The 24,866-nt window shown below is 38.9% G+C and overlaps 1 protein-coding gene across 6 annotated transcripts in view; it reads left to right on the top strand.

The window, feature by feature from the left end:
* ATP8A2 (ATPase phospholipid transporting 8A2) overlaps nucleotides 1-24,866 on the top strand; it is a 357,046-nt gene that overhangs the window by 189,744 nt on the left and 142,436 nt on the right. For all 6 annotated transcript variants that reach the window (XM_080376382.1, XM_080376381.1, XM_080376380.1 and 3 more), the window contains 2 exons: nucleotides 10,577-10,760; nucleotides 15,003-15,113. In XM_080376382.1, the coding sequence (XP_080232508.1) occupies nucleotides 10,577-10,760; nucleotides 15,003-15,113 (295 nt within the window). The remainder of the gene's footprint in view (nucleotides 1-10,576; nucleotides 10,761-15,002; nucleotides 15,114-24,866) is intronic.

Below are 24,866 nucleotides of genomic sequence, written 5' to 3'. Positions count from 1 at the left end.
GTGTAATCGTTCAAGTGTCTCCTTTTATTCTCCTTAAGTAAAAGGGGTGGTGGAAGGAACATTCTGTCATGGCAGCTGTTAAATAGCACTAAGCAAGCATATCCTTTGTAAGATGGGCAAGTATGTTACCAAACTTGAACTGCAGCATTTTGTGTCCTTTCTATAAAGGTGCAAAGGTTTGACATTGTGAAGACCTGGCTCCTAGTTCTGTATTTTTAATCTAATTCAGGAAGAAAAAATGTTGGCCATGTTTGAGCTATTAAGCAAAATAGCTGTGCTTTATTTTTTTTTTTTTGACTGACTGTACTCCGTGGAGCTATGTCCTTTGTAAAGCTCTTTGTACTGGTATGGCTGATCCTATGGTCAGAAATGTGGATGAGACTAAAACTAAAAATCATATGTGTAAAAGAAAATAATCTGACAGTTGAGCCACACGAAGGAAATGAAAAATACAATTTCTTTTATGCATTATTTTCAAAACCCTTGAAGATTCCTTTCAATAATAGCTACGTGGCCAGCCTGGAGCTTTCAAAAGAGGCATATTTCTGAAGTCAGTGCAAGTTAGGGAAAAAAAGGTGAGTTCTGTGAGGCTTTACCTTGTGTGTTAAGTACTTCTTAAGTAGGTGCAGGCACTGTTAATAAGAGCACTGAGGAGCAAGTATGTACACTTGACTGTGACTGTCCATCCTGTACTGTTAAGGTATTCCCTGACTCTGCCTGGACTGCTCCAAAATGCTTGGACAAGCTTCTGGGGACAGTCAAGCAATTGCTCCCCAAGTTTGGCAGGCGTGAGACTGCCCTGGGTTGATCTCTTCTCACCCAACGGTTGCCAATGCTAATACAGCAGGTGGTGGGCTCGTGCCCTGTGTGACAGCCTGTGGCGGTTCTCTGCATCAGGGTCCTCACGCTGGAAAGGTGATTGAAAATCAGGGGTGTAGGGGACCAATATATGTTGTGTTTGCTGTGTCTGTTTTTCTATTTCACTTATTGAAGCAGCTGCTACTAATCAACGTTGTTTTCACAGACCACAGGGCACTTGTGTCTTAAACCTGAATACGGAAACATTCACTGAGATACAGATGTGTTGGAACCCTGTGTTTGAGGGTTCCAGGTGTCCCAGCCTACAGGTATTAGCGGCTGGCTTTGAGCAGAGGTGCTATTACTAAACCTTCTTGATCTAAATCTGGTCATGTTAACTTTGAGTATAGGTGGTGACTGGATATGACAAAAATATCCCTTTACCCTAGATGCTGTATCTTAATGCTTCAATTTAATTATTAACCTGGTGTGTAACTTACTTTGTTGTAGAATATTACTCATTTCTTTTTCCTTTTTCTCTTCCCCATTCTTTTCTTAGCAGTGTTGCTTGTATTGAGTCTGAGGTTAGGGACTGATGGAAAGATCCTTTCTTGCTGCTTGTGTTTGGGAGTAAGCATGCTGTGAGCATTTTTCTGTAAGTTAATACTTAACCTGGCTTTGAACAGAACACACATTTAATAGTTGACTAAGGCTTAGGTGGTCCTGGTCAGACTTCTAGTTGTCAATGTCTTTTCTGTTTAAAAGTGGTTTGTAGGTTTTTTTTGTTTGCTTGTTTTAATCTTGGTGGGAACACCCTGGTGCTCAACTTCCCCAGTTCTAAAGGGATTGTGAAAACTAGAAGTTTAGTTCGTTTTTCTTTTTTTTCCTAAATGTCTAAAGATTTAAAGATTTCATTGCAAGCACTTTGTTCTTGTTAAATAGAGACTGGAATTTAAGGGAGGGTGGGAAATAACTTGCATTTCTGTGTTGTCACACAAAAGAGGTTTTGGGAGCTCAGCTTTCCCCTTGACTTTTGAGGTATACTGATAATTCTGAAATTGAAAATCTCAGGTTTTACAAATGGGCAGTACTTTGATTTTTGGGTAGTGAGTCCTCAACATGATATGCAGGTGCATTGTAGCCCTCTGACAATAACTACTGGGTAAGATAACATGCTTTGGATTGTGTTTGCTCCAGAAGCATGTAATTCAGAGATCCTAGGCTTTTGATCAATAAATAACATGTAGTTGCAACTTGATCCTTTTTATGCTTTCTCATTTCAAATTCCAGGAGACTTTTTTTCAGAGAGGGAGAAAAAGCCTGCTGAGTTATTAGAACTCAGAATGAAGAAATAAAACTGTTGGTTCTTGTAGCACTGCTGAGGTGGCAAACTATTTCAAATCTATTAGCTATGTCTCCCTTCATCTTCCTCCCATGTCAGTGTTTGTGGTTTGGTTCTTAAGTGTATGATCCTGAGAGAAGCAGTAGCTTACAGCAGTAAAGCTGTCTGAAGCTGCTGTATGTTGTGTTTCTGAGCTGTCGTTGGTGTGGAGGAGCAGAGCCACCTGTCACACAGCGATGCTCCCCAGGTGCAGTGGTTGGTCCTACCACAGCACTGCTGTTGTGCTGCTAGAGGCAGGTGCTCATGCTGGCCCTCCCGACTGATCTGTTGGCTTCCCCCCAGGACAGAGCCTCGTTAATTGGGCTGACATGCTTTTTCATGGACATAATTTCAATTGTCACTTAATTTCACCATGTGTTGCAAAAGTCTATAAACAACTCTGCTGTGTGAAATGTGGGTGCTCACCTTTTGTGCGTGTCCTTGAGGTTATGAAGGCACCAAACTGTCTGTTTCACAGACTGAATTTTTTGTTCTGTCATTAGAAAAAGGCAGATTTCTGTGCTGAACAAGAGCTGTTCAGGCTGATTAGCATGGAAATGGATGCACCTTAATCAGCTTGGTGCAAGGGAAGCTCAAAATTAATTTGATACTTCAGTTTCACTTTTTAAACATATTAGAGCTAACATTGCCGCTAGTGACCATTGTAGTTAAAACTGCAAAATAATCTCCCATTCAATACTGTGTTTATGCCAGCTCATCACTTCGCAAATCATTCATTTTCCAAACTACATTTCTCCTATTTAATCTTTGCCCTATAAAGCACGCTGGGGGAAGGGCAATCAAGACAAACATGCAGGGAGGGATATCAAAGAAAAGGAAGATGCTGACTTGAAACTTAACCCTGTGTTCACTGGGGTGCTGTGTATTATTTCATGCTGCTTAATACATAGAATCCAACTTGGATATTATTTCAGAGTCCTTTGGAGAACATTTCAGTGGCAAATGAGTTGAAATATGGAATGCAAATGACAAATTTAGTGATGCATAATTTTTTAAAAATTATGTATAATAAGAAACATTTGTGATAAAAAGGTACTAAATGAATTTGAATTTTTTTCCTGTTCAGAAGACTGTGTATGTCTTGGTGGCTTTATAACTACAAAGAGAGCTTTATATTAAGGAAGGATTTCTGTTATACCTGAAGCGATGCAGAAGGAACTGTTTCGGTAACCGTTAAATTAAAAAATTGACACATGTTCTGTGAGTATGTATGTAGGGCTGTGTGCATGTGTTTTGACTTAAAGCCATGGTAGGCATCAAAAATACCCTGTTCTGGATAACATGAGATTTATAGGTAATGTATTGCTCAGAAAGTTGAAGTGTGACTGGCATGTCAGTGAGCCTGAAAAACTGAAGGAAGATACTTTTATTTTTGTTAGTTGTAAGATGAAATGAGACTCCTGGTAAGTGAAGTAGGATGTAAAAATCTTTAAAATGAAAAATAGACTTGAAACAGGTCTGATAAATGTGGATGAGATGGAGAAGTGAGATTGCAGCTGAAATGACAGAAGGTTATGAAGCTGTGTTTGCTCTTAAAGAAGTCAGTAGGGGGATTGGTAAGAGTTTTAGCGTTCTATGTTCAGAAGAGATGGGACTGGGAAATTACTGTAGGAAAGAAGAGTTAAGAAGCAAGAATTGTAAAGAGGAGGGGGACATGACATCAATAGCATCGCGTGCTTGTGTTGGAAGCAAGCAGACATTCCACTTTGCCAGAAAGCAACGGAGGGAAGGCTTGTGCACCTGATAAATTCAAAGGTGTTCAGTACTGTGGTAGTGTAAGGTGAGTTTTGTTCTGTGTAATTTTACGTGTCATTAGTAGCCCTTTTAATATGAACTAGTTATCTTCAGCCCACTTTACTGTGGTGGAGAGAAAAGGGCACTTGTAAAAGGAGGCAAACTATACTCTTAAAGTACTTCTAAAATAAGCCAGATGACTTGCACTCCAGAAGTGTCTGTTTCTCTCCATTGACTATAAAAGGAGCATGGCATGGTTAGTGCAGATGGAGATGTCTCCGCTGGAGTCGCTTACATTTAGTTAGATCAGTTCCTTTGTATGAACATTAAACTATCCATCAGTTCACTCAGTGTTGTCTCCAAAGTTGTAAGTGCTGCACCAGAGCCAGCCCCTGTGAGATTGTGCTTGTCAGCAGGTGAAGGAGATTCAGAGCACTTGGTAAATGAAAAGCATTCAGTGCACATTTTAAGTTGATATATGTGTACGCTTTTGTTCACTGTTCACTTGTTTTGTTCTGTTCTGTGTGGGTTACTGTATTGTTTTAAGTCCATCCAAGATATCTCAGAGCATCATAACTGTAATTCAAGACTAGCCCTTGCTTGGATGACACATGGTTGAAATCTGCAGCCTGGTGTGTGTCAGGAGAAATAAATCTGTAATTAAAAACTGCTAAGTGTGATGTAATAGGAACATTCCTTGCTTTGTGAGTGTTACTTCTAGTGGTGTGTTAATTTATCTTGTTTCTTTTTCTGGGGACCAGTGCATACAGTTGAATGTCAGTATTATTGGTAGCCCTTGGCTCTTTCTGGGGTGTCTCCCATCTCTGCCTTCTATGAACATGAGGCCGCTGAGCATTTTGAAGCACTACTGTATTTTACAACAGAACAGGGTAAAATTATGTTCCTTGTAATACTGGTAGGCTCTTAAGGGCCTCTTGTATTGCATTAACAAGGCATTTTAAGGAAGTAGAATATCAAATTAATGTTTCATGTTAAAGACATTAATGTCTTGGTGTTTAATCCCCTTTACAGCATGGAAGCAGGAAGGGGTAATGCTTGAAACAGCTTCCTTCCTTACCTTCCGCTTTACACAAATGAACATTGAAAATCAAAAAGTGTGGGTAAGAATGTCTCTTAAGAGTATTTTGTATCACATTGCATGTGGGGGAAATACAGAGTCTTCAACAGAAATGCTGTAGTCCCCTTGTTTTTGGGGAGGGGACCCACAAATTAAAAAAATCCCCACAATAACCAACACACATCGACAGAACAGCATGCTAAGACTCTGTATCAAGCTGTGCCTTGCTTAGGTGTGGAAGAGCTTGTGGGTCTGTCTTCTCTTCATAGTCTTGTAAGATGGTCTGGTTATGAACTGATCTCTTATAAATTACCTAGGCCTTTTTTGCTTATGTCTTACAAAAAGGATCCCATGAAGTTTACTTATCTTGTTCTTTATTAATTATATCTCTTTATTTACAATTGGTAGTCTCGGTTCTCCAGAAGAACTTTCTCTTCATTGGGTCCTTTGGACTTCAATGCAATAAATAAACCTAGTAATTTTCTGATATACTGCATTTTTATTTCGTATCTGTGGTTTATGTCTATATGCTTTGAAGCATCTGCAATGATGCAGCTGTAGTTTAAGGGCCTGTGAGAAAAGTGTTATTTACAGTTGCCATCAGTTGCTCTCATACATCTGTAACTGTGCAATAACTACAGATATGGATAGGGACAGAATTAACTGTTTCTCAGTTCCTGCTGATAATATCTTGTGGAGTATAGCTGCCCTATGTCACGGGACTGGTTGTGCTGATCGCGTCCCTCTAGTCTCATTTGTGACTGTATCCATCTTGATATATTATTTTATATATATATTGATTATATATATAAAATTATGTAGATGGAGTCTGGGAATAAGAGGAATAGTTGCATTGCAAGATTGCAAAAAGTGTGTGGTAAAGGACTTGACTGATTTAAATCAGTTGAATTACCTAAAAATTTGATGGTAAAACTCTTGCATTGCTTGCTTAAAATGGCTATTTTAATGCTTTGCTTCTACTTACTTTTGAGGTTTTAAAAAATTTTGCTATTAAAATGGGTTTCTAAGTAAAATGTTAGGTATTTATTTTTGAAAGTATCACCAGTGCACTGTTTTGGGTGGTTTTGCGTAATCTTTCACTGAAAGATGTCAGAGCTGAGACAAATTTGTTAATTGCTCTGGTTGTCCCGTAAGTATTCCTGATGAAAAAAATATAACTGGAAGATCCTCCATTTGTGCTTGAATTCTCTTAAAGTAATAAACTAAGCCAGAGTAAACTTCCCAGCAAAATGCTAAGAAGACTATCTCTAGTTGGAAGGGACCCATAAGGATCATAGAGTCTAGCTCCCTGCTCCTCACAGACTACGTAAGACTAAATCGTATGAGTAGAACTTTTCTGAACAGGCAAAACGTTTCTGGTAAGAAGTGTGCCCAGGCTGAAAAAATAAATACAAACTGAAGGTTTAAAGCTATTGGGAGTTTATTTGCAAAAGTCAGTGGGAAGCCACTTACATCGTCCTCTGTGGAAACCAGCTGTGTTACTGCTCTGTCCTGTGTCCTGTGCTATTTTTTTCACGAGTTTCCTCTAAGTACAAGAGGGACCTTAAAGTATTTACTGATAGCGACAATATAGTACTGCGTTATTTGAAAACTACTTACCCTTATGTTCTACCAGTTACCTTATGGATTTAAGTGATCTGAAAGATAATTAGGTCCACATCTGTCTAAGGGTCCCTGGCTCTGTACTGCATTTCTGTCCCAGCTTCTTTCCAAGGTTATAGTGCTTTGTGCCCTCTTGCTTTGACCCATTCCATTACAGAGGAAGCAATGTGATATTAAGGCATCAGTCATCTCATTCAGGATGGAAACGGCTTTCTCTATTAATCTGTTAAAGGTGCTGATAAACACTAGACAAGTTTGAGACTGAGAACCTTCCATTTTTATATGTCAGCCTTTACCCTCCCAAGAGCAAGGCCACTGGGAGGAAGTCCCAGAGGTGGTCTGCTGAATGGCTGACACCTAACTTGACGCATCCCTTCCATCAGCCATGAACACTTGTTATTGCACAGCCAAATGCTGAATGCTAAACGCTTCATAAAGGCACAGTCTTGACCCCAGGCTCTCTGCAGACAGAGTAGGTTAAATTCAGATTCTCAAGGAAGCAATTTGAGCAAAAATCTGAAGACTTGATCTGCTAGCTATAATTGTGGTATTTGAAACTTGACTTTTTTTGTTCCCCAAGGACTATGTATAAAAGAAGAATCAGTCTAGACTAAATTGATTGTGTTTGTTGTTAAAGATGCTTTTGAGCAGAGGTGATAAAATTAACATGTAAATAAACATTTCCAGTGAACTCTTTGAAGTTGTGCTCTAGGAACTTTTTAAAGAAGCATTGCTGTCTGACCAGTGAATGAATATGTGAGTAAGCAGGAGATTTTAATGCAACTGATGTTTTGCTCACATCTTAGTTGTTATTTGGGTGTATATCAAGGCAAGGCTTACATCTTGATGTAACTGCAGTGGTCTCTGCTGTGAAAGCCGGAGTTGTTCCACCAACTGGTAAGTCTCAATAGTTGCCTGTCGCTGCAGAATTTTTCTCTGAAGGAGTTAGTTCTTTCCTTGTGCTTCTTAGTTTGAATTTATTTGTTTTTTAAGGAATCTTTTTGAACTTTGCTGTTCTTCCCCCTCTTGCATGATACCACCGGGGGGAAGCTGCAGGTTAATAGCGTCCTGTGCTATAATCTTCCAGTTATTCATGTAGACAGCCTGTCGAATGTGTAGAAATGGACTGCAGCTCTGATCATCTGGCGAAGGGAATTAACATCATCTAATGCAGTGTGTTGATACTGAACAGGTTACAAGGAGCAGAAGAGGTTTGGAGGCTGGGAGAGTGAGCTAGAAGAGGAGGGGAGTAACCTCACAACTCAGTAGCCATCCAGTTTGCAACTTCTGTAGTTCCTGTGTGCAGCAGAACATGCTCTCTGGAGTTTGGGGCTGTATTTGATGGGGAGGTGTTGAAGAGGATGCTTGTTATAAAGCTTCTGTTTAAATAAACAACTGTAATCAGGTAACACTTTGTGCTGAAATCTGGTCTTAAATTTCATCATCTTAAACCAGGTGCTGAAATATTTTTGGTGATAAAAGTATATATCTAGTGTTTCCTGTAGCTTCTTTAGTGGTACTAGGCATACAGAATTGTTAGTCTTTAATTGGGTGTTATGTAACTGTGGACATAATTAACTTTATTTGGTTAAGTCAGCAAAAGCATAGTCTGTGTACATTATGTGGTAGTTGATAGATGTGTTTATATTGAGGTGTTCCATTGATTTGAAAAATAATGGGTCATTAATGGCAAAGTCGATTTAAAATCTGAAGCCACACGTACACTGCAGGCACAGAAGTGACTACAAGCTATATTAGCTTGCCTGACTTGGTCGAGCTTGTTAGAGTGCAGTTTAGCTGCAACATCTCTGCCACATCTGGCTATGTTTGAAATGTCTGTAGACAAGCTGCTAGTTTAAACCACAGAATCAGAATGCTGTTCACAGTCTGTCTTGTTTCATTCCTTTGTTACTTTAAGCATATTTGGAATCAGGAAACTTCTTAGCTATTTCTATTGCCATGTAACTGAAAACTAAATGAACAAGAACTGGACTTCTGAGAGAGGTGTGTGTCTGAGGTGGATGTTAGCAGATATGCACAGTGCTCAGCTGCAGTGAAATAATTGCACGAGGGGACTGCCAAAAGTATATGGTCCTGTGCGCTGGAGGTGCCCCTGGGGCTGGTAATGGAGGTCTGTGCATTTGTCAATCCCATCCCTCCAGAACTGTCTCCGAGTCCCTCAGGAGTCCCCATTTTATGGCTTGAAGTCCTTGTTGACTCCTTGCTCCATGTTATAATATTTTATTATGTGAGTGGGGGTGGGGTATGTATGAGAGAAGTTAAGATTTGATGCAGACTGTATTGAGCTGCGTTATAATTACGAACTGACACTTTTTGTGCACCACAGGTTGGTTAGTGTGCTGAGGTTTTGTGTTGGTAGTTTAACTGGGCCCCTACAGTGCCAAGTGGTGTTTTCATTGCCAGGTAGTTGAGTGCTTAATAAATCTATCCAATGGCATAAAGTAAATTTTATGGCCCAGTCAACTTTTTCCTGTTTTCAGCTTTCAGGAACAGGACAGCTGCTAGACTTTTCAGGTGGTTTAGTTCACATGTGAATTTTGAGCCCAGCAAATTTTTCTTAAGAACTCTTTCTCCCCCAATTACTTAACAGGTTATTTTAAGAGGTGATCAGCGCTAAACAAAATCAAGGCCATAAAGCAAAATGCTGAACAAGATAACTCTGCTTTTTTTGATCAGCAGTAATCCAGCCAGGTGTATTAAAAGCCTATGTAAGTTGCTCCCACAGGATGTAGACTCTGGAAAAAATGCCATGTAAAAACCCCTCTGTCTCCCCCATTCCCCAGGCTCCCCATTCTTCTCCTGTTTTAACAGTAAAGCTTTTAGATATCAGTTACATTCTTTGTTGAGTGTTATGTGGCTGACTTGAGATGTGGAAAAGTTTTGTCTAAAGCTTTATTTAAGGGAATATAAAATCATTTGAAACTTTAACTAAAACTGATGAGGAAAGGAATTAGGGTTGTTTGTACAGATGGGGTCAGAATGGAAATATTTAATCTACATGTAGGTATTTCCAGAATACCTCATATGATTTTGTAACATGATCCACCTTTTCCATGAAAAAAGGGCATTTTGGGTGTCTTATCCAATTTAGTAAGCTAGTCGAGTATTTTTCCACTTCTCTCTGGCTTAAACTAGTTTAACTCCATTGAATTCCATGAATTTTTGTTTAACTGGAACAAATGTAGAAAGAGAGAAGGATCAGGCTACAGTAGCTACCTGTAAAATTGATAAGAATATTCAGATGTCATGGAGTCAGCCTTTTGTGTTTTGAATTGGAATTGAGTAACATCATCCGGGAAGTCAGAGTTGCACCAGCACACAAGGCTTACATGAGATCAGGGAGAAGCTTCATTCTTTTTGGTGCTGTGTAGTCTGATGATTGGGTAGGTGGCCTGGCAAGTGAGCTGGAGGACAGAATAAGGTAAGCCTGCACTACCTCTTGCCAAACCACTGAAAATACCTTGTGATTTACTCTCTGAACGTATTAGTGGTCTTTTTTCTCCTGGATGGAGATGCACTGTTGACAGCGAACAGGGAAACCTGCACCGTTAATCTGTAAACTGTTGTATTTGCATAAGGAAATTCTCTTCTCCAGTGTTCCTAACATAACGTCATGTGTGTATACCAAAGTGCATCGGATGGGGCCGGGGTTGGAAAACTAAGCTTTAAAACATTTCATATCTGTTTGGTGTCTTTGGCCTAAAACATGGGCAAGTAGATAAATGTGAAACTATCTTTTTAAAGCTATTTTCTCCTTCTGAAATAGTTTGGCACAGGTTCTGAAGCTTAGTTGTTGAATAAAGAAACATCCCAGCAACTGCCCTTTGATTACTTCTAAATGTAGATTACAGCTGTCCTTTTGGGAAAGTCTCGCATAGCTCAGCATGTGAGAAACTGACACCTTTTTCTCTCCTTTTCAGAGTATCTCCTCTACAGAAGTCTGAAATAGTAGACATGGTCAAGAAACACGTCAATGCCATAACACTTGCCATTGGGGATGGCGCCAATGACGTGGGAATGATCCAGACAGCTCACGTTGGAGTGGGGATCAGTGGCAATGAGGGCATGCAGGCAACCAATTGCTCGGATTATGCTATTGCACAGGTCAGAGGCAAAAAAGAGCAACTGCCATATCCTGTTGTAGGAAATGTACTGTGTGGTCATCAAGTGCTTGATGGTTTCTCCTAGTCTTCAAGCTAGGAGCATCCCTACTTGCTTCCTTTTCAAGACAGCTGTCTAAAATGGGTATCTTTGATGGAGTTTTGGGATTTGTTATTATGGCTTTCTGTTCTTTAGGGCAAAGCTGTGCCTCCCCTCAAAGTTTGTTTCCTCCCAACAGCTCTGCAACATTCTGGTTCTTCAGCAAGCAGGGAGAAGCACTGTCTGCAATGCTAATGTTAATATGCTCTTTTAAATGTAACTTGTTTTGGTGCAAGGTTTTTTCTCTTGCTATGAGTAGGCATTGTAACCAGGTATATAAGAGTCTGGTAATTCTTATTTTGAGGTTTCTCTTCCTCTTTCCTTTACATTTCTTATTCCACAACCACGATGGTATATCCAAGAATTGGTCACAGTTCTAGAGAACTGGCCAGTGTTTTCATTTTAGGTACGTTATTTTGAATGTTTTTTGGGTAAGTGCTCCCGAACTATCTCATCAAATTCAGTACTGATGACTTCATCTAAAGAGGAGAGTAAAAAGCCTTTTTTTTTTTTTTTTTTTCTACTGAAGAAACCAAGGTGTAGAATAAAGACTTAAATGTAAGAAAGGAAGGAGATAATTCAGCTGCTGGACATCCTCTGAATACTTTTTACAGCTAAGGTTCTCTGTGTGTTTGAGACTGATCACAGGGCAAGAACAGGTGGAGCTGACAGGAAGCAGACATGATCCAGTCTGATCTCTGAGCATCAGCTGATGTTCTCTTTTGGTGGGGTATAGCCAAATTTTATCTAACAAGTGATATAAAGTACTGTAATCTTTTGATAGTTTCAGTAGCAGGTGAGATTTTGAAAAGGCATGGATCATGATGTTGTTTGCACAGATAACTGTTTATTCTGTTAACCCTGCTGTGAAGCAAAGTGGCGGTCTTGCATTGCTGCTCTGTTCTGCAGCCTAATGAAGGGACTTCAGTTTCAGGCTTGAGTAGCTGAGACCTTTCACCAAATTTATCTTGAAAATTTTAGGCTATTTTATCAAGGGCTTATTCTGTCATAAACAGTAGCAAATTCCAAATACATATGATTATAAAAACTGCCATGATCTTAAAGTCTGTGCTATCTTACAATGACTTTCTGGCTTTTAACTTCTGTAGACTGTGTAACTTAATTGAACACTCTTTATCTGAACTTCCTTGGATTGTTTATTACTTCCTTTTTAATAAGCAAGCATAAGCAGTTTGGTCCGTAGAGGGCCTTACACACTTAATTCCTTTTGTGTTAATTGCACTAATATTAAAACTGCAGAAGTAATTCCATGTTCATGTGTTGCTTCTGCATTAACAAAACCCCCTGTCTTTGGATTTAGTGTTAGAATGTGGAAAGTAACTTGCTCCTGGTTTAAATGCCAGTCAGTTAGTGACAATAGCAATGAATCTTCCCAGTACAATATGAAATAAAAGCTGGTCACAACAGCACAGAATTTCAACTTGAAAAATGCTGTGGAACTGTATTTTTTTGTGATTGTGTAGAAGAGCCTTTTGCTGATTAGAAAACATAGTCAATAAATTCCTCTTGTGAAGGAGACCAATAGTGTATGGTCATGTGTGTTTCAAAAAAAGTGTTCAAAAGAAAAACTTGATCTCTGTGGAGTGTATTTCTTTCAGCAAAGACATATAACTCCCATTGAAGTGTTACTGTATGTGCATGCCTTGAAGGCAGAGTTATTATATATATATATATACAGACACATACACAGTTATTGAGTAATTTAAGATGGCCACTGTAACGTAGCATCTCATGTTTAAATAGTATTTCAAATACAGTAGTGCCAGAAGTAGTCACTTCTGGAAGAGAAAGTCTCGATATAGGCTTTTTCAGGATTCCAGGGGGAATCAAAGCATAAACCAAATAAAAATAAAAATGCAACTTGTATCTGACTCCACTCCAAATAGCTTCCACAGGTGCAAGAAGCATCTGTTTAAATCATCCTTTTCCCTTGAAATGATATTGCACCAGTGATCCATATTTAGAGAATTCCCAAATCCAATGACCTGTTTAGAGAGACAGTAGTATAATTTAATAACTTTTTTCCTCAGTAAAAGGTTTTATCATCTTAATCCGGAGAGCATCTGGTGTCTAGGGGCTGTTTCCTTTTCTTAACTAGGGAAACTTCTTTCTTAAACAAATGCTCATGTTTCAGTTTTCTTCTTTGGAAAATTTAGCTTGCATTTTGGATGCATTTTCACTGTCTTTAAGTCCTGTCCATCTCATCCTCTCATGGCATCACCTCATTGTTTAGTCAAGATGGAGGGTATCTTTCTAAAAGATAATCTCTGTATAAAAAAAGTTATGCTAGGGTTGGTACCTAGATGACCGAAAACTTATGGAAACTGTTTTGTAGGTAGGCCAGCCAGATGGTCATGCTGTTCCCTTCTGATTTAAAACCCCATAAATACAGTACTGTCCAAACAAAGGCAGTGTCTTAATAGAGCCTTATACCTGTAGTTGCTCAAGTACGCCAGTCACTGTGCGTTTGCGTCATTTCAGTGACCAGCATCAAACCAAATTTAATTCCTTGCCACATCTTAAATGGGACTCTTCACCAATGTGAACAGACTCAGAACTGTTATCTAGGTTACTGGTATCTTCTTTGCTCTGCTACACCACTCATTTTCTTGAGAGTACAGTCAAGAGAGCAATTAATGGTAGGATTTTTTTCCATGTGTTGAGCTCCAGAGAAGACTACCTCTGAGATGGTCACTTGTTAGGCTCAGCAGAGAGAAAATTTTTTAGGATGTATCTAACTATTCTCTACAAGAGTTGTTTGGGGTGACTTGTCAGGGTGCAAGTTTCCCATAGCTGCTGCTGTCTTCTGTTAATTAATTTTGATGAGGACAGTTGCAGCTGTGCTGCATATTAACAGAGGCATTAGGTGTCAAGTAGGTCAACTACTCGCTTGTGAGTGTCCCACTTTCAGCCCTGACTCAAGTTGGGCAGAGACTGAACCATGACGCTTGGTTCACTTTTTTCTCTCCTTTCTTGCTGGTATATCCTAACAAATTGGAGTTGCTGATGCATGGGGGAGAGGCTGTTCTTAAGGAATTATTGCTCAGTGATTTTTGTGCTGGAAATCATGGGAACAGAGCTATCTCGTGGCAGTCTGAATTCATTATTGTAGCTTTCAGTTTCAGGTAAGTTTTGGTTGAAATAAATGATCTAGAATCTAAATTTAGGAGGTCAAGCTTTTCACATAGAGTCATTTCCTGGAAAAGGAAACAAAGCAAATGATGGTCCCACTTCAGTGTCTAAGAACCCTTCAGGTACATATGCTGCATGGTAAATGTAGTCACCAGTTTGAGCTGTCTATAACTGGACAAAAGGGGAGTGCTACAGGTCATAAAAAATTTCACTGACAAATTCAAGACTGGAAAATTACGCATTTCCTAGGCTGCATTGTGAGACTGCTTCTGTAAAAGTCCATATTCAAAACCGTTGCATTGAGAAGCTGAGTTTGAGCCATATCTGTGGTTCAAACTATCATTAAAAGGTATCTGTTTTTACAAGATTTGTCTGCTTGCCCTTTTTGGCAAATGCTGCTTCTTTCTTTACATGGTATTTTAGGTGATTTTTCTAACACAAGATTGCATACATTATGTGGGCTGAAAATTTTAATGTAAGTATTCATACTCTATGAAACACTCAATGCTTATCTATTTTTCCATTTATGTTCCTTCCTTGTGCGTTTTATTTCAGCTCAAGACAATTCAATTAACCAGTCTAACACAGAGAAAGGAGATTACAAACATTGTAGGCCCTCTAACACAGGAATCTTCTTTGACCATGAAATTAATATGAGTTCACATCTATGTTCAATCCATAAGGCTGTATCACGTTAACCTTGCCTGACTTTGCCATCAGGCTAATAATACTAATTGAAGACTTCTTGCTGTTTAAAGCCAATGAAGGCCACTTAAACATTGAGTTTTGCTACAAAAAAAGGTGTTTCCTTTAAATATTTTAAGTGGTGTTTTTAGCATGTATGCTCTGCTAAGCTATGTAAATACTACACTTGAAGAATAGTTTTCATACCTGATTTGAGGGAGTTTTTTGGAGGTCAGGGGTTTATTTTAACCAGTTGTGGGTTTTTTAACAGTTGTTCGTATATGTAAAAACTTGTTTTCTCTCTTTCAGTTTTCCTACTTGGAGAAGCTGTTGTTGGTCCATGGAGCTTGGAGTTATAATAGAGTTACCAAGTGCATACTATATTGCTTCTACAAGAATGTGGTTTTGTATATTATTGAGGTAAGAGTAACTAAATTGATGTGTCTTCCTGGTACTTGCTCTTCAAACCATCTTGTACAAAAAGTAAAACTCATCCAAATGGATTGAACTAAAAGGACTGATGTTTTTTTCAGTGTTTAAGAACTTGTTTTCCTTTCTCAGATTAAGTTAGTTCACCTGAATCTGTTAATGTTTGCAAAAGGAAAACTGAAAGTTTCAGTACAGTGAAGCCTTGGATATGAGATGTCAGGGACAAAGTTCATTTAATCTGTGTAAATGTTCTTACTGAAGGTTTATTTGTATTCATGGAAACATTTCAGTTAGAGCTTATATTTATAAAACTTGAGAGTGGGGCTAAATTTAAATGAAAAGTTCATTTAATAGAATTGGGAGGAACTCTATAGGCAAATAATAAACTAGGCAAAAATTATACCTGTTGCTTCCAAATGATAAAGATCATAGCTGGAGCTGAAATCAGTTTGCCTTGCTTTTTGGAAAAAAGGGCATAATTTTGCCCCACAATGCCAGTGAAATTCTAAAATTAATCAGGTTCTTTGATTTAATAATAATTAACATGTTACTGTTCTAAAAAATTACTTATCTGAAGATGGCAAGTACTAAAACTGGATTTTTAAGAGGACTGAATACTGTTATGAACATTAATACGTGGCATTTCAGCCTGCATAGATAGGGGTGTAGTTCTTGTGCTTCAGGATATGGTTTTGAATTTAAGAAGGATCAGGAAAGAATGTTTATCATGTGCGTAGTTAGAAACACGAGGAACTTGAACTCAATGGATTGATCACTTGAGTAGTGCATGGTCACTTGGTACAGCAATTCCGTGTTAGTCAGTTTTATTTATGCATGCCTATCTGTATATATTAGGTTTTCTATTTCTTTCTACAATTAAGCAGACATGAATGAGGTTAATAGGTAAGAAAATTAGAACATTTATAATTAGGCAGCTAGTTATATCAATTAAAGGAGGTAGTGGGTAAGTAATATTTTACTATTCAGTGAATCGTGTCACGGTCAGTGTGGGTATACCTGACTCCCTCAGGGTATGATCATCTTTTATGCATGATGTTAGGCTGTGAGAGAACAAATATTTTCCACTAATTTGCTCCATTTTTCCTCTGCTATTTTTGCATTAGTGGTTGGCTGTTATAATTTTCAACACAGATTGGTCTGTTTACTGTAAGTTACACATTACTGTCAATATAATGGCAGTGTTTATCTGTGGTGGGTGAGAGCAGTATGGTTGACTGACATACAGTATGCTAGATTTATTAAATATTACAAGGAGCTGATTTATTTCCTAAATTTTAAGTATCCACATCTTGATTGTGTTCCAATTCTTTAACTAGATTATCTGCCAAACCTAAATCCATGTTCTTGTGATTTCACAGGTGTGTTTTGTCCTAGTGTAGAAACCATCTTCACAGCTTTGAGATTAATTTAGTACACTGGGAATCATGGAATCTTTTCAGCTGGAGGAGACCTTAAAGATCATCTAGTTGTGACCCCCTTGCCGTGGGGCTTAGATAATCAAGATTTGGTTCATATTTTACTTTCTGAAATAGTCCTTAATTTGACTCGGGCTGATCATAACTCATGTTTTTAGTAAGGGTTGTTAAGTGTTCTTGGAGATGACAATAATATTCATTACTGTGCAAAAGAAATAGAATAATTTTTTAAAAGAATTTTTCTAGTGGGTTTCTTAATAAGCATGGGAATTGCTGGGGTTTTCCCTGAACTGTTTAGAAAATGCGTAACAGTTTCATGATTGCCTCCTAGGATTCTTTTCTCCACCTGAAAATTAGTTTTTAAAGTCCTGCTTCTCATCCATTGTAGCAGTGCGTGCCTTTGCTTCATTTACTGTAGTCTGACAGGTAAAATTAAGTCCTGCATCAAATGTTGTATAGCTAAATTATGCCTTCCCATGCGAGCTGCTGTGGAAGGGGTTGAAGACAGGTGAAGGCCTCTGGGACCTTCAGCCTGAGGTAGCTTTAATCATCTTACTGTAAGGAAGAGTTTTATTAGCCAGAGATATCACTATACGATACATAAAATGCAAGTTTGCTCTGAGAATGTGAGGTCAGTTGTTCCCTTCAGTGTATTGGGTTTTGTTCAGTTCTTCCTGCATACCGTACTGAGGCAAATGAGCTTTTGTGTCTCCTGATGTCCACATCAGGGTGGGCACAGTGAGTTCCATCTAACACCTGAGCGCTGAAAAAAGTGTAACGAGCTTCAGCCCTGTGCCTTGGTTACCCCTCTGTGCTTACGCAGCCTAGGAGTTGGGAGCAAGCTTAAGGAAGGTAAAGTGACACAATGTGTCTTGTAGACCTGCAGCAATGGTAGGAGCTCAATTTGATTTTAGTTCCCCTGGTGAGTTAGCCTTACTAGTGACCTTGAGGAATTTCCCCTCCAAAACTGCATAAAATTAGCCAAATTGCCGAGAAACCAAAAAGACACCGATTTTGGTATCCTAGAGATGCACAAGGAGAGAGAGATGTCTCAAATTCCCTTAACTTTGCACAAAGAAAGCTGAGTTGTTTTGTGTTCCTGCTGTGAGGCTCGAGAGCGCCAGTCAGTTTGTGGTATGGAGTGATGTTTGTGAAAGAGAAGCTCCATGAGGGAATAAATCCCTCAACTTGAGGGAATGGTAGCTGAGTGCCCAGCACTCCAGCACTGTTGTTTGTGCATATGGTATGTTCCTGATTGTTTCCCAATGCTCTGGACAAGTTTAATATTTACCTGTATTTCTTGCTTGGATGTGTGGTATATGGGGAATATCCTTTTAGCATCATAATGAAATAGGGATTTGAACTTGAACTACTTTCTAAGTTAATCTTCTAAAGGATTGTACTGAGTAAATATTTATAGAGTTGAATCAAAAAGCACATCAGTGAATGTGACTGTTGGTTATACCTTTTTGTTGCTATATCTGCTTTATGTCAATGAAGCTTTAACACCTGAGGAATAACTCTAGTTAGCTTTATGTAAATAAATTTTGCAGCAGTGAAGCACTGGGGCTTATCATGACTTTCATTCCTTGATACTTTCCAAACATCAGAACGAAATAAGAGACGGTCATGCTTAGCACACAAAACGTCTGGACAGAACTTTCAGAGACTTACATTAAGATTAAACTTCAGTTAATTAATCAATGATAAATACTTGAGGAGAACATATTTCTGTCTCCTTTCGTAGGATCCCAACATTGGTATGTTAAACACCCAAATACACATAGAAGTTCTTCCTGATAATAAACACTGTTATACTGGGAGGATCCAAACTGTGGCATCTCTGAAACTTAGATTTCATCAGCTTTGATTCAGTTTCTGGGTGAAGTAGTAGTTAAAATCTAGAATTTGGGATTTGATGGGAAGTATCCTCAGGTGACTGGCATCATGGGCTTTACTCCTAAGAGTTGCTGCTAGCTTAAGGCTGGTGCTTACTTTCCTGCAACGGCTGATTCTTTGTGCAGGGACAGGGGCCTGAGAGACTGTTTTCAGCTGCTTTGACCATGACTAAAATGTGCGCCAATATTGGGACAATTTAATGCAGCTAGAGAGCTGATATAACAGAAAGCAGGCCTTGTAGTCTAGTGATTGCAGGGGAAATGGAGACGAGTGTGTTTCCCTTCTGCCTTGATTATAACTTCCTAGTGTTTTTAAGAGGTGAATTTTAAGTCATCGAAGTGATAAAGGTTATTGAAGTCTGAGAAGATTTTGGTTTGGCTTAACAGCTGGAAACTTGATGTTGCTGTCCTTTCTCTGACCTGATCTCTTTTTCCTTTTTCATTTCTTCATTGCTGTCCTCCTGCCGTTCTCTTAATTTCCCCCCTTGATTTCTGAAAATACAGGATTTGGTGAAATAGAAATCAAAAGCAGAAAAAGAAGCAGGTTCTGGAAATTCAAGTCCTTCCGCTGTGGTTCTTAGACATGAATCTTGAGCCCTTGCATATGACTGCTGCCAAGGTTTTTCAGGGTATAAAGCTGGGGTTCCCTCGCTTATGGCCTCACTTGCTGGCAGAGGAGGCAGAATCAAACCGTTCCATCCACAGAGCTGGCTGGTAGATAAATTGCTGCTGCTTCCCCATTCCAGACTGTGCTGGGTCCGTCCTAACAGTGGCAAGGGATTCCACATAAAAAGCTACTAAGATGTCTTCAGGGATGACATAGAAATATCAAGCCCCTCTTTGGTGTCCATTCCTGTATTTCCTGTGTCTGGCTGCAGTCTCAGTGTGCATTAAAGCCGTTACTGAGGAAAGCCAATCATTCAGCATCATCCTGGAGCAGAAGGTCAGTGACAGGTATTTGGCTTTTAAAGATTTGACAGACAAATTCCTGGGCATCATTACAGAGCACCATGTCCTTCAATTATTTATGTAGCTGGCTTTAAACTGAGTAGTGAAACAAAAGATCTGTTTCACATCTGTTGAGCAGATATATTTCACTGGAGATGGTATGAAGTTGTCCTAATGACATCAGAACTTTGAAATATAGCTGATTTCAAATGTAAAAGAATATAGGAATGTTGCTTTGATGGCATGCTTGGAGAAGTAGAAACACAGCAAGATCAAAGGTGATATCAGAAATATCAGGTAAGAGTTCAAGGCATTTGGGAATGGTCCTGTGGAAACAGTAGCACGGAAGATAGCTTTCAGGCCAACACAGTATGCAGGAAGAATGTGCTCAATACTTTTGCTGGAGCATGTTTTTCTGAAATGTGCTTGCTATGAAGTGCTTTTGTGTTATGTATTGCAGAACTGGGGTGGGGGTAAGAAACAGATAGTCCCTGTCTGGTCAAGGTCTGGCAGTGTAGGGCCATGACAGAGAAACGAATGACAATTGGGAAGGGGAGAGTATAGTGTGCATATCCTGATGCTGCATTATTTTCTTTTCTGCCTTAAGAATCGTGATAAGCTGTAAGCCCAAACTGGAAAGCTGTTTCTTTGTGGAGGCTGAGAGGGAGGTCTTATATGTGAGTAGTGTTAAACAAACAGCATAAATGTACTAAACAACAAAACACCAGGATCATAGTTTCTCTTTTAAAGCTGAATTTTCGAGTCTTAAAAGCTCTGAGTAAACACAACGCCTAGATAAACATGCTTTTAAGTGGTGATTTTGGGAGTCCAGCAAGGTCTGGCAATGAGAGCTGTGAAGTGCTCCACACACTTTAAGTGGTCACCACTTCAGACTAGCCGACAGCACAAGCTGTGAAAGCACAGTGAAACGTTACTGCATGAGACCTTTCATTTGTTTTTCTCATTTTCATGCTTTCCTGTCAAATACAACAGCTATTTTTTAAAATATGGAAAGCAGGCATGGGAATTTTAGCCCTCTTACCCCCAAATGTCATGCAGAATTGAGTGTATCTGATATGATACTAAAAAATATACAGCTCTAACGCTTCTGTGTGCTGATCTCTGATTTATGTGATCTGACTTTTACCTACATCCTTGTGCTTTCTGTTTCCAATTGACTTTTCATCTCTGAGGGCACAGCCAGGCAATAGAAAACCTTAAGCATGGGGATTTTTACAGTGAGTTGAGGACTGAAGTGCAATAACTGCTGTCATAAAAAGCAACTTCGTTGATAGATATGAGCAATATTTTCCCCCAGTGTTAAAAAAATAAGAACATGTGGTTGTAGAATTCTGTTAGTGAGGATAATGGCAATACAGGCAGCTAGCTGTCATGCTTATGTATTCAAATTATTCAGTTGCTTGTTCAATTATTTCAAATGCATTTAATAGTAGGCATTTAATAGGTGTTACTTCTGTGTGTGTATACTTGGTGTGGTAAGCTTATAACAATACTTTATCATGATGAAACAAAGTAGGAATTTTTGTGTGACTTCCGTTTTATGTAATTTGGAAATCTGGTTTTGAACTTTCACAAATTCATGGATATCCTGAATAAGTAACTTTATCTCTGTGGACAGGTGCTTTCAGGTAGGCAAAGGTAGAGTTTGGTGTTCTTAAGGTTGGTATCACATGTAAATTTAAGTGCCTGAGAGAAACTTATGTGGTATCCATGCAGATGGCCTTTATAGATGCTTGGGGTTATGGAGGGGGGTATGGGAGTAGCAGAGGTGCTACAGGACGTGCCAAAGACCTTCACCTCTCTGGAGTAGCAGTGGCGTTACTAAGAGATCTGTGTTGCGGTAACTAAATCCTGTTGAGAAAGTGAAGGTTTTTTTTTCTTGTTAGTCTGATTTTGAAATGTGTGAATAAAACCTTAGATAGGGTAATGTTAATCAATCCAAAAAAGTGCAGAATATTTATGGAAATGATACTACAGAACTTGCAGACCTGGAAAGCACAGTAATGGACACAGTGTGAAGAGCAAAGCATGTGAGACTCGGCTGTTTCTTGGTAATTTTTGGAAAAACAGGTCTTACATGTGTGCATATTTTCCTCTTGCACTGTTTCTTATCAGCTGCTTACACAGGCTTAACATGCACAAGTAGAAGACCTAGGGCAGCACAGACGTTATCCTGTTCCGCCCACCAAAAAAGCTAATCGTAGGCTCCAATTCAAGAAAACGTTTTTTAGTAGCAATAATTATAGAAAACAGATCCTGCAAATAGCCTGCCAAACTTCTTGGAATATCATAAATATAGTTGGCCAACCTAATTCAAAATTGTCCATATTGTGCTTTGCTTTTTGTTCTTAGAATTAAGGTATATTTTTTCTTGACTGATTTACAGTGCCTAGTTTATATTGCTACTACTGACAATTTATTCCATATTTCAACCCCCCTGTTGTCTGAAGAAATTCAGAATTGCATATAGGCTGGTCTCACCCACTTTAATCCATGATTGACTTCTTGTTTTTTTGGATTTGTAATTGCATATGTTAATCCCAAGAGTTTCCGAGGAATGAGTCATGAAGATAAATCCATGCTAATTTTCTTTTCAGTTTGTACTGCTATGCACTGCACAGGGAATCATTAGAGAGCAGTCCATCTTCCCTGAAAACCGAATTGATTAAACTATAAAACAGCTGGTTTTGAATTTATTTCCAACCATTCTAAGTAGTGATGGGATGAGTACCAGCATTGTTCTGACTTTTTAAGAACACTGCCCTCATTACACCCTACAACCAACACAGCTTGCAGTTTTTCAACATTCCAAATATTTCAGGTGATAAATTCTTTGGCATGGTCTAAGAATCTCTAGGTGAAACACCTAGTTGACTACTTCAAGAAGAGATCTACTGTGATGTTTTATTGGGCAGGTATGTTCAGCGTGCCTGGATCTGTTTTTTGCGTATATTTACATACGTAAGGGGTGTATGACAGGTACAGTGATATTTTTCTCTGTAACGTATGTGCTTAGTTTGGCGTGAAAAATCTTTTTTTTCGTACACGGAGGGCTTGCAACAAAGGAATAATAATGTTGCTCTGTAAATTTGAGGCTGTTAAATGTGGAACATTAGCCATCTCTTGAGCCGTGTGTTTATCAAAGCCAGAATTCCATCATCAGTAAATGTTTCTTCAGTTTAATTGTCTTCAATGAAAATGCAAGTTGATGTTTAGAAGGGAGATAACCTAATGTGAGGAAGCTTTTAAGAGGGAACTTAAACCTGTCTTATGAAAGTTAGGAAAAATCAAACCTAGGGGGTTTTTCATCAAAGAAAACCAGCTTTGAAATTCAGGAGTTCATCGTTCTTAATTTCAACCCCATTTTCTTTCCAAACAATAAAAGTTTTCATATCAAATATAATTCTTCCTATGGGTTTGACTATTAACTTGAAAAACATTGAGTATTCTGGCTCAAAAATATTGGATAGTCTGTTTGAATAAAAATGAAGGGGAACAGATCCTACTGTTACATAGGCCATGTTCAGTGCACATGATGTCGCTTGTGGGTACAGAGAAGGCCAAATCACATTTTTATCAGTGTTGGAGTGCAAACAAACCTTATCAGGGAATAGCTTGTGCTTAGCACATGCTGAGTGTAGCAGTATGTGCTACACTGCACTGAAGGTGGTGATCTTTAGAGCACTTTTTCAAAATCCAACACCATATATACGTAGACACGTGTATGGCAAAACAGCTCTTGATAAATACATCCTTTGGGCGGCCTGTGCTGGTTTTCTTTCTATCTGGCTTATACCCCTATAAATAGACTCTCTTTAGTGGAGATATTCCTGATATATAGTACTTCAGTTATTCCCATATAAGTATTGTATGTATGAAGAAGGATTTTTTTATCTGTTTTGTTTCTTACTAGACAGAAGCCATGGGGTGGCATGTTGAAGATGTGAGGGCTGCTGCTTTTTCACCTGTACCTCATTGCTCTAGTGTAGATGGCTGTTTTCAAAATGCATTTCTACAGCAATTTACTAACTTTGGGGAATGGTAGTACAGATACTTACAAATGAGGCTACGTTTTGCTTTAGAGGACTTGGAAATAGACCCCGCTGGCCCCAGTGACTGCTGGCAAATAGGAATAATGAGTTTAACTCTCTGGTTTAGAAGCTTTGAGACACTTGTGTTAAAATGGCTCTGTAAGTTTGCATGTTCTGTAACTTAATGCAACTTGGAAGATCTTAGTCTTACAGGGGAGAGAAAAGCAGAATTACCTTTACTCAATTAGCTATACCTGCTGCAGTTAAACTCAGGTGTTAACCTAATGTTTAAAAACACTGCTTAGCCCAGGAGTGAGGAGAAGTTTGTGCTTCTTTTTGCAGAGCTCTCAGTAAAGCATTTTTAGGTATTGCCAGGGAGTTTGGAAGTGTTGCAGACAAGGTGTAGTATTGATTCACAAGTCATGCTGTTGTGCAATTTCACAAAATTCTTTTTCTTATTTAAGTCCAAAGTACTGTGAAATTTAACTTTGAGCCCACTTCTGGAAATATGTGGTGGCTTGCCTGTGAGCTGGCCCACTGAAGTCACAGAATAGTAATTGCATTTTCTACTTTCCTATTAGTTCTTTGGAATAAAATGGGTTTATTTGTTCCAAGCCATGTGCTAGGATATAGTTTGGTGTGTGCTTGTGGACAAAAAGTGTGCTAGTTTGGGTGGGCTGCGTTTCACTTGTCTAAACTGCATAGAAGTCTGCCTGGCTGCCAGCTGCTTGCTCAGCAGTAAGGTCAGGCTGTATGGCTTGATGTTTTTTGGACATAACTAATTTGATCTTAACACGGAAACATTTTGTTTCAGTGTTCAGATTCATCATCTTGAAGCATTTTATGATTTTATGACTTCTGTCTCTTCATGCTGAGGAAGCGGAGCCAAAAAGTATCCTTATTTCAATAATAAGGTGTCCTTACCTGAGCTCCTGCCCAACAGCAGTCTCGTCATCAACTTGCCTTTCATGTTCTTAAGGGTGTTTCTTCAGCATGTTTGGAGGCACTGCTGAAGTATGTTTGTAATAGCCATTTTTTGTGGTGTGTCCTTTAGTACAGACGCATCCAGTTGATGAGTCCGTAATTATCTTACTACCGCTTCACAGACAACTACAAAAATCTTCTGAACGGTAGCTCAGAAATGCAGTGTCACCAGATCTTTTGAATATAAAATTCATTTCTTTCCACTGTCTGCTTTGTCAGCTGAGCTGGTCCTGATTGTTTTGACACATTTTGTATGTCTTGTATGTTTTGGGTTTTTAGGATCATGACCCAGAGAAGCTAGGGCAGAGCCCGAATTTAACTGAATACAGACTCCATTTTAAATGCTGCTAGGAAATAATTTTGCTATCTGACGTGGATGAGCACTAATGATAAAAATGTCTATCCAGTTTCGCTAATTAACCACTA

This window comes from Falco punctatus, assembly GCF_963210335.1.
Source record: "Falco punctatus genome assembly, chromosome: 2".
Taxonomy (NCBI): Eukaryota; Metazoa; Chordata; class Aves; order Falconiformes; family Falconidae; genus Falco; species Falco punctatus.
The sequence above is the reverse complement of the archived record's forward strand: the minus strand, read 5'-3'. Positions and strand labels throughout refer to the sequence as shown.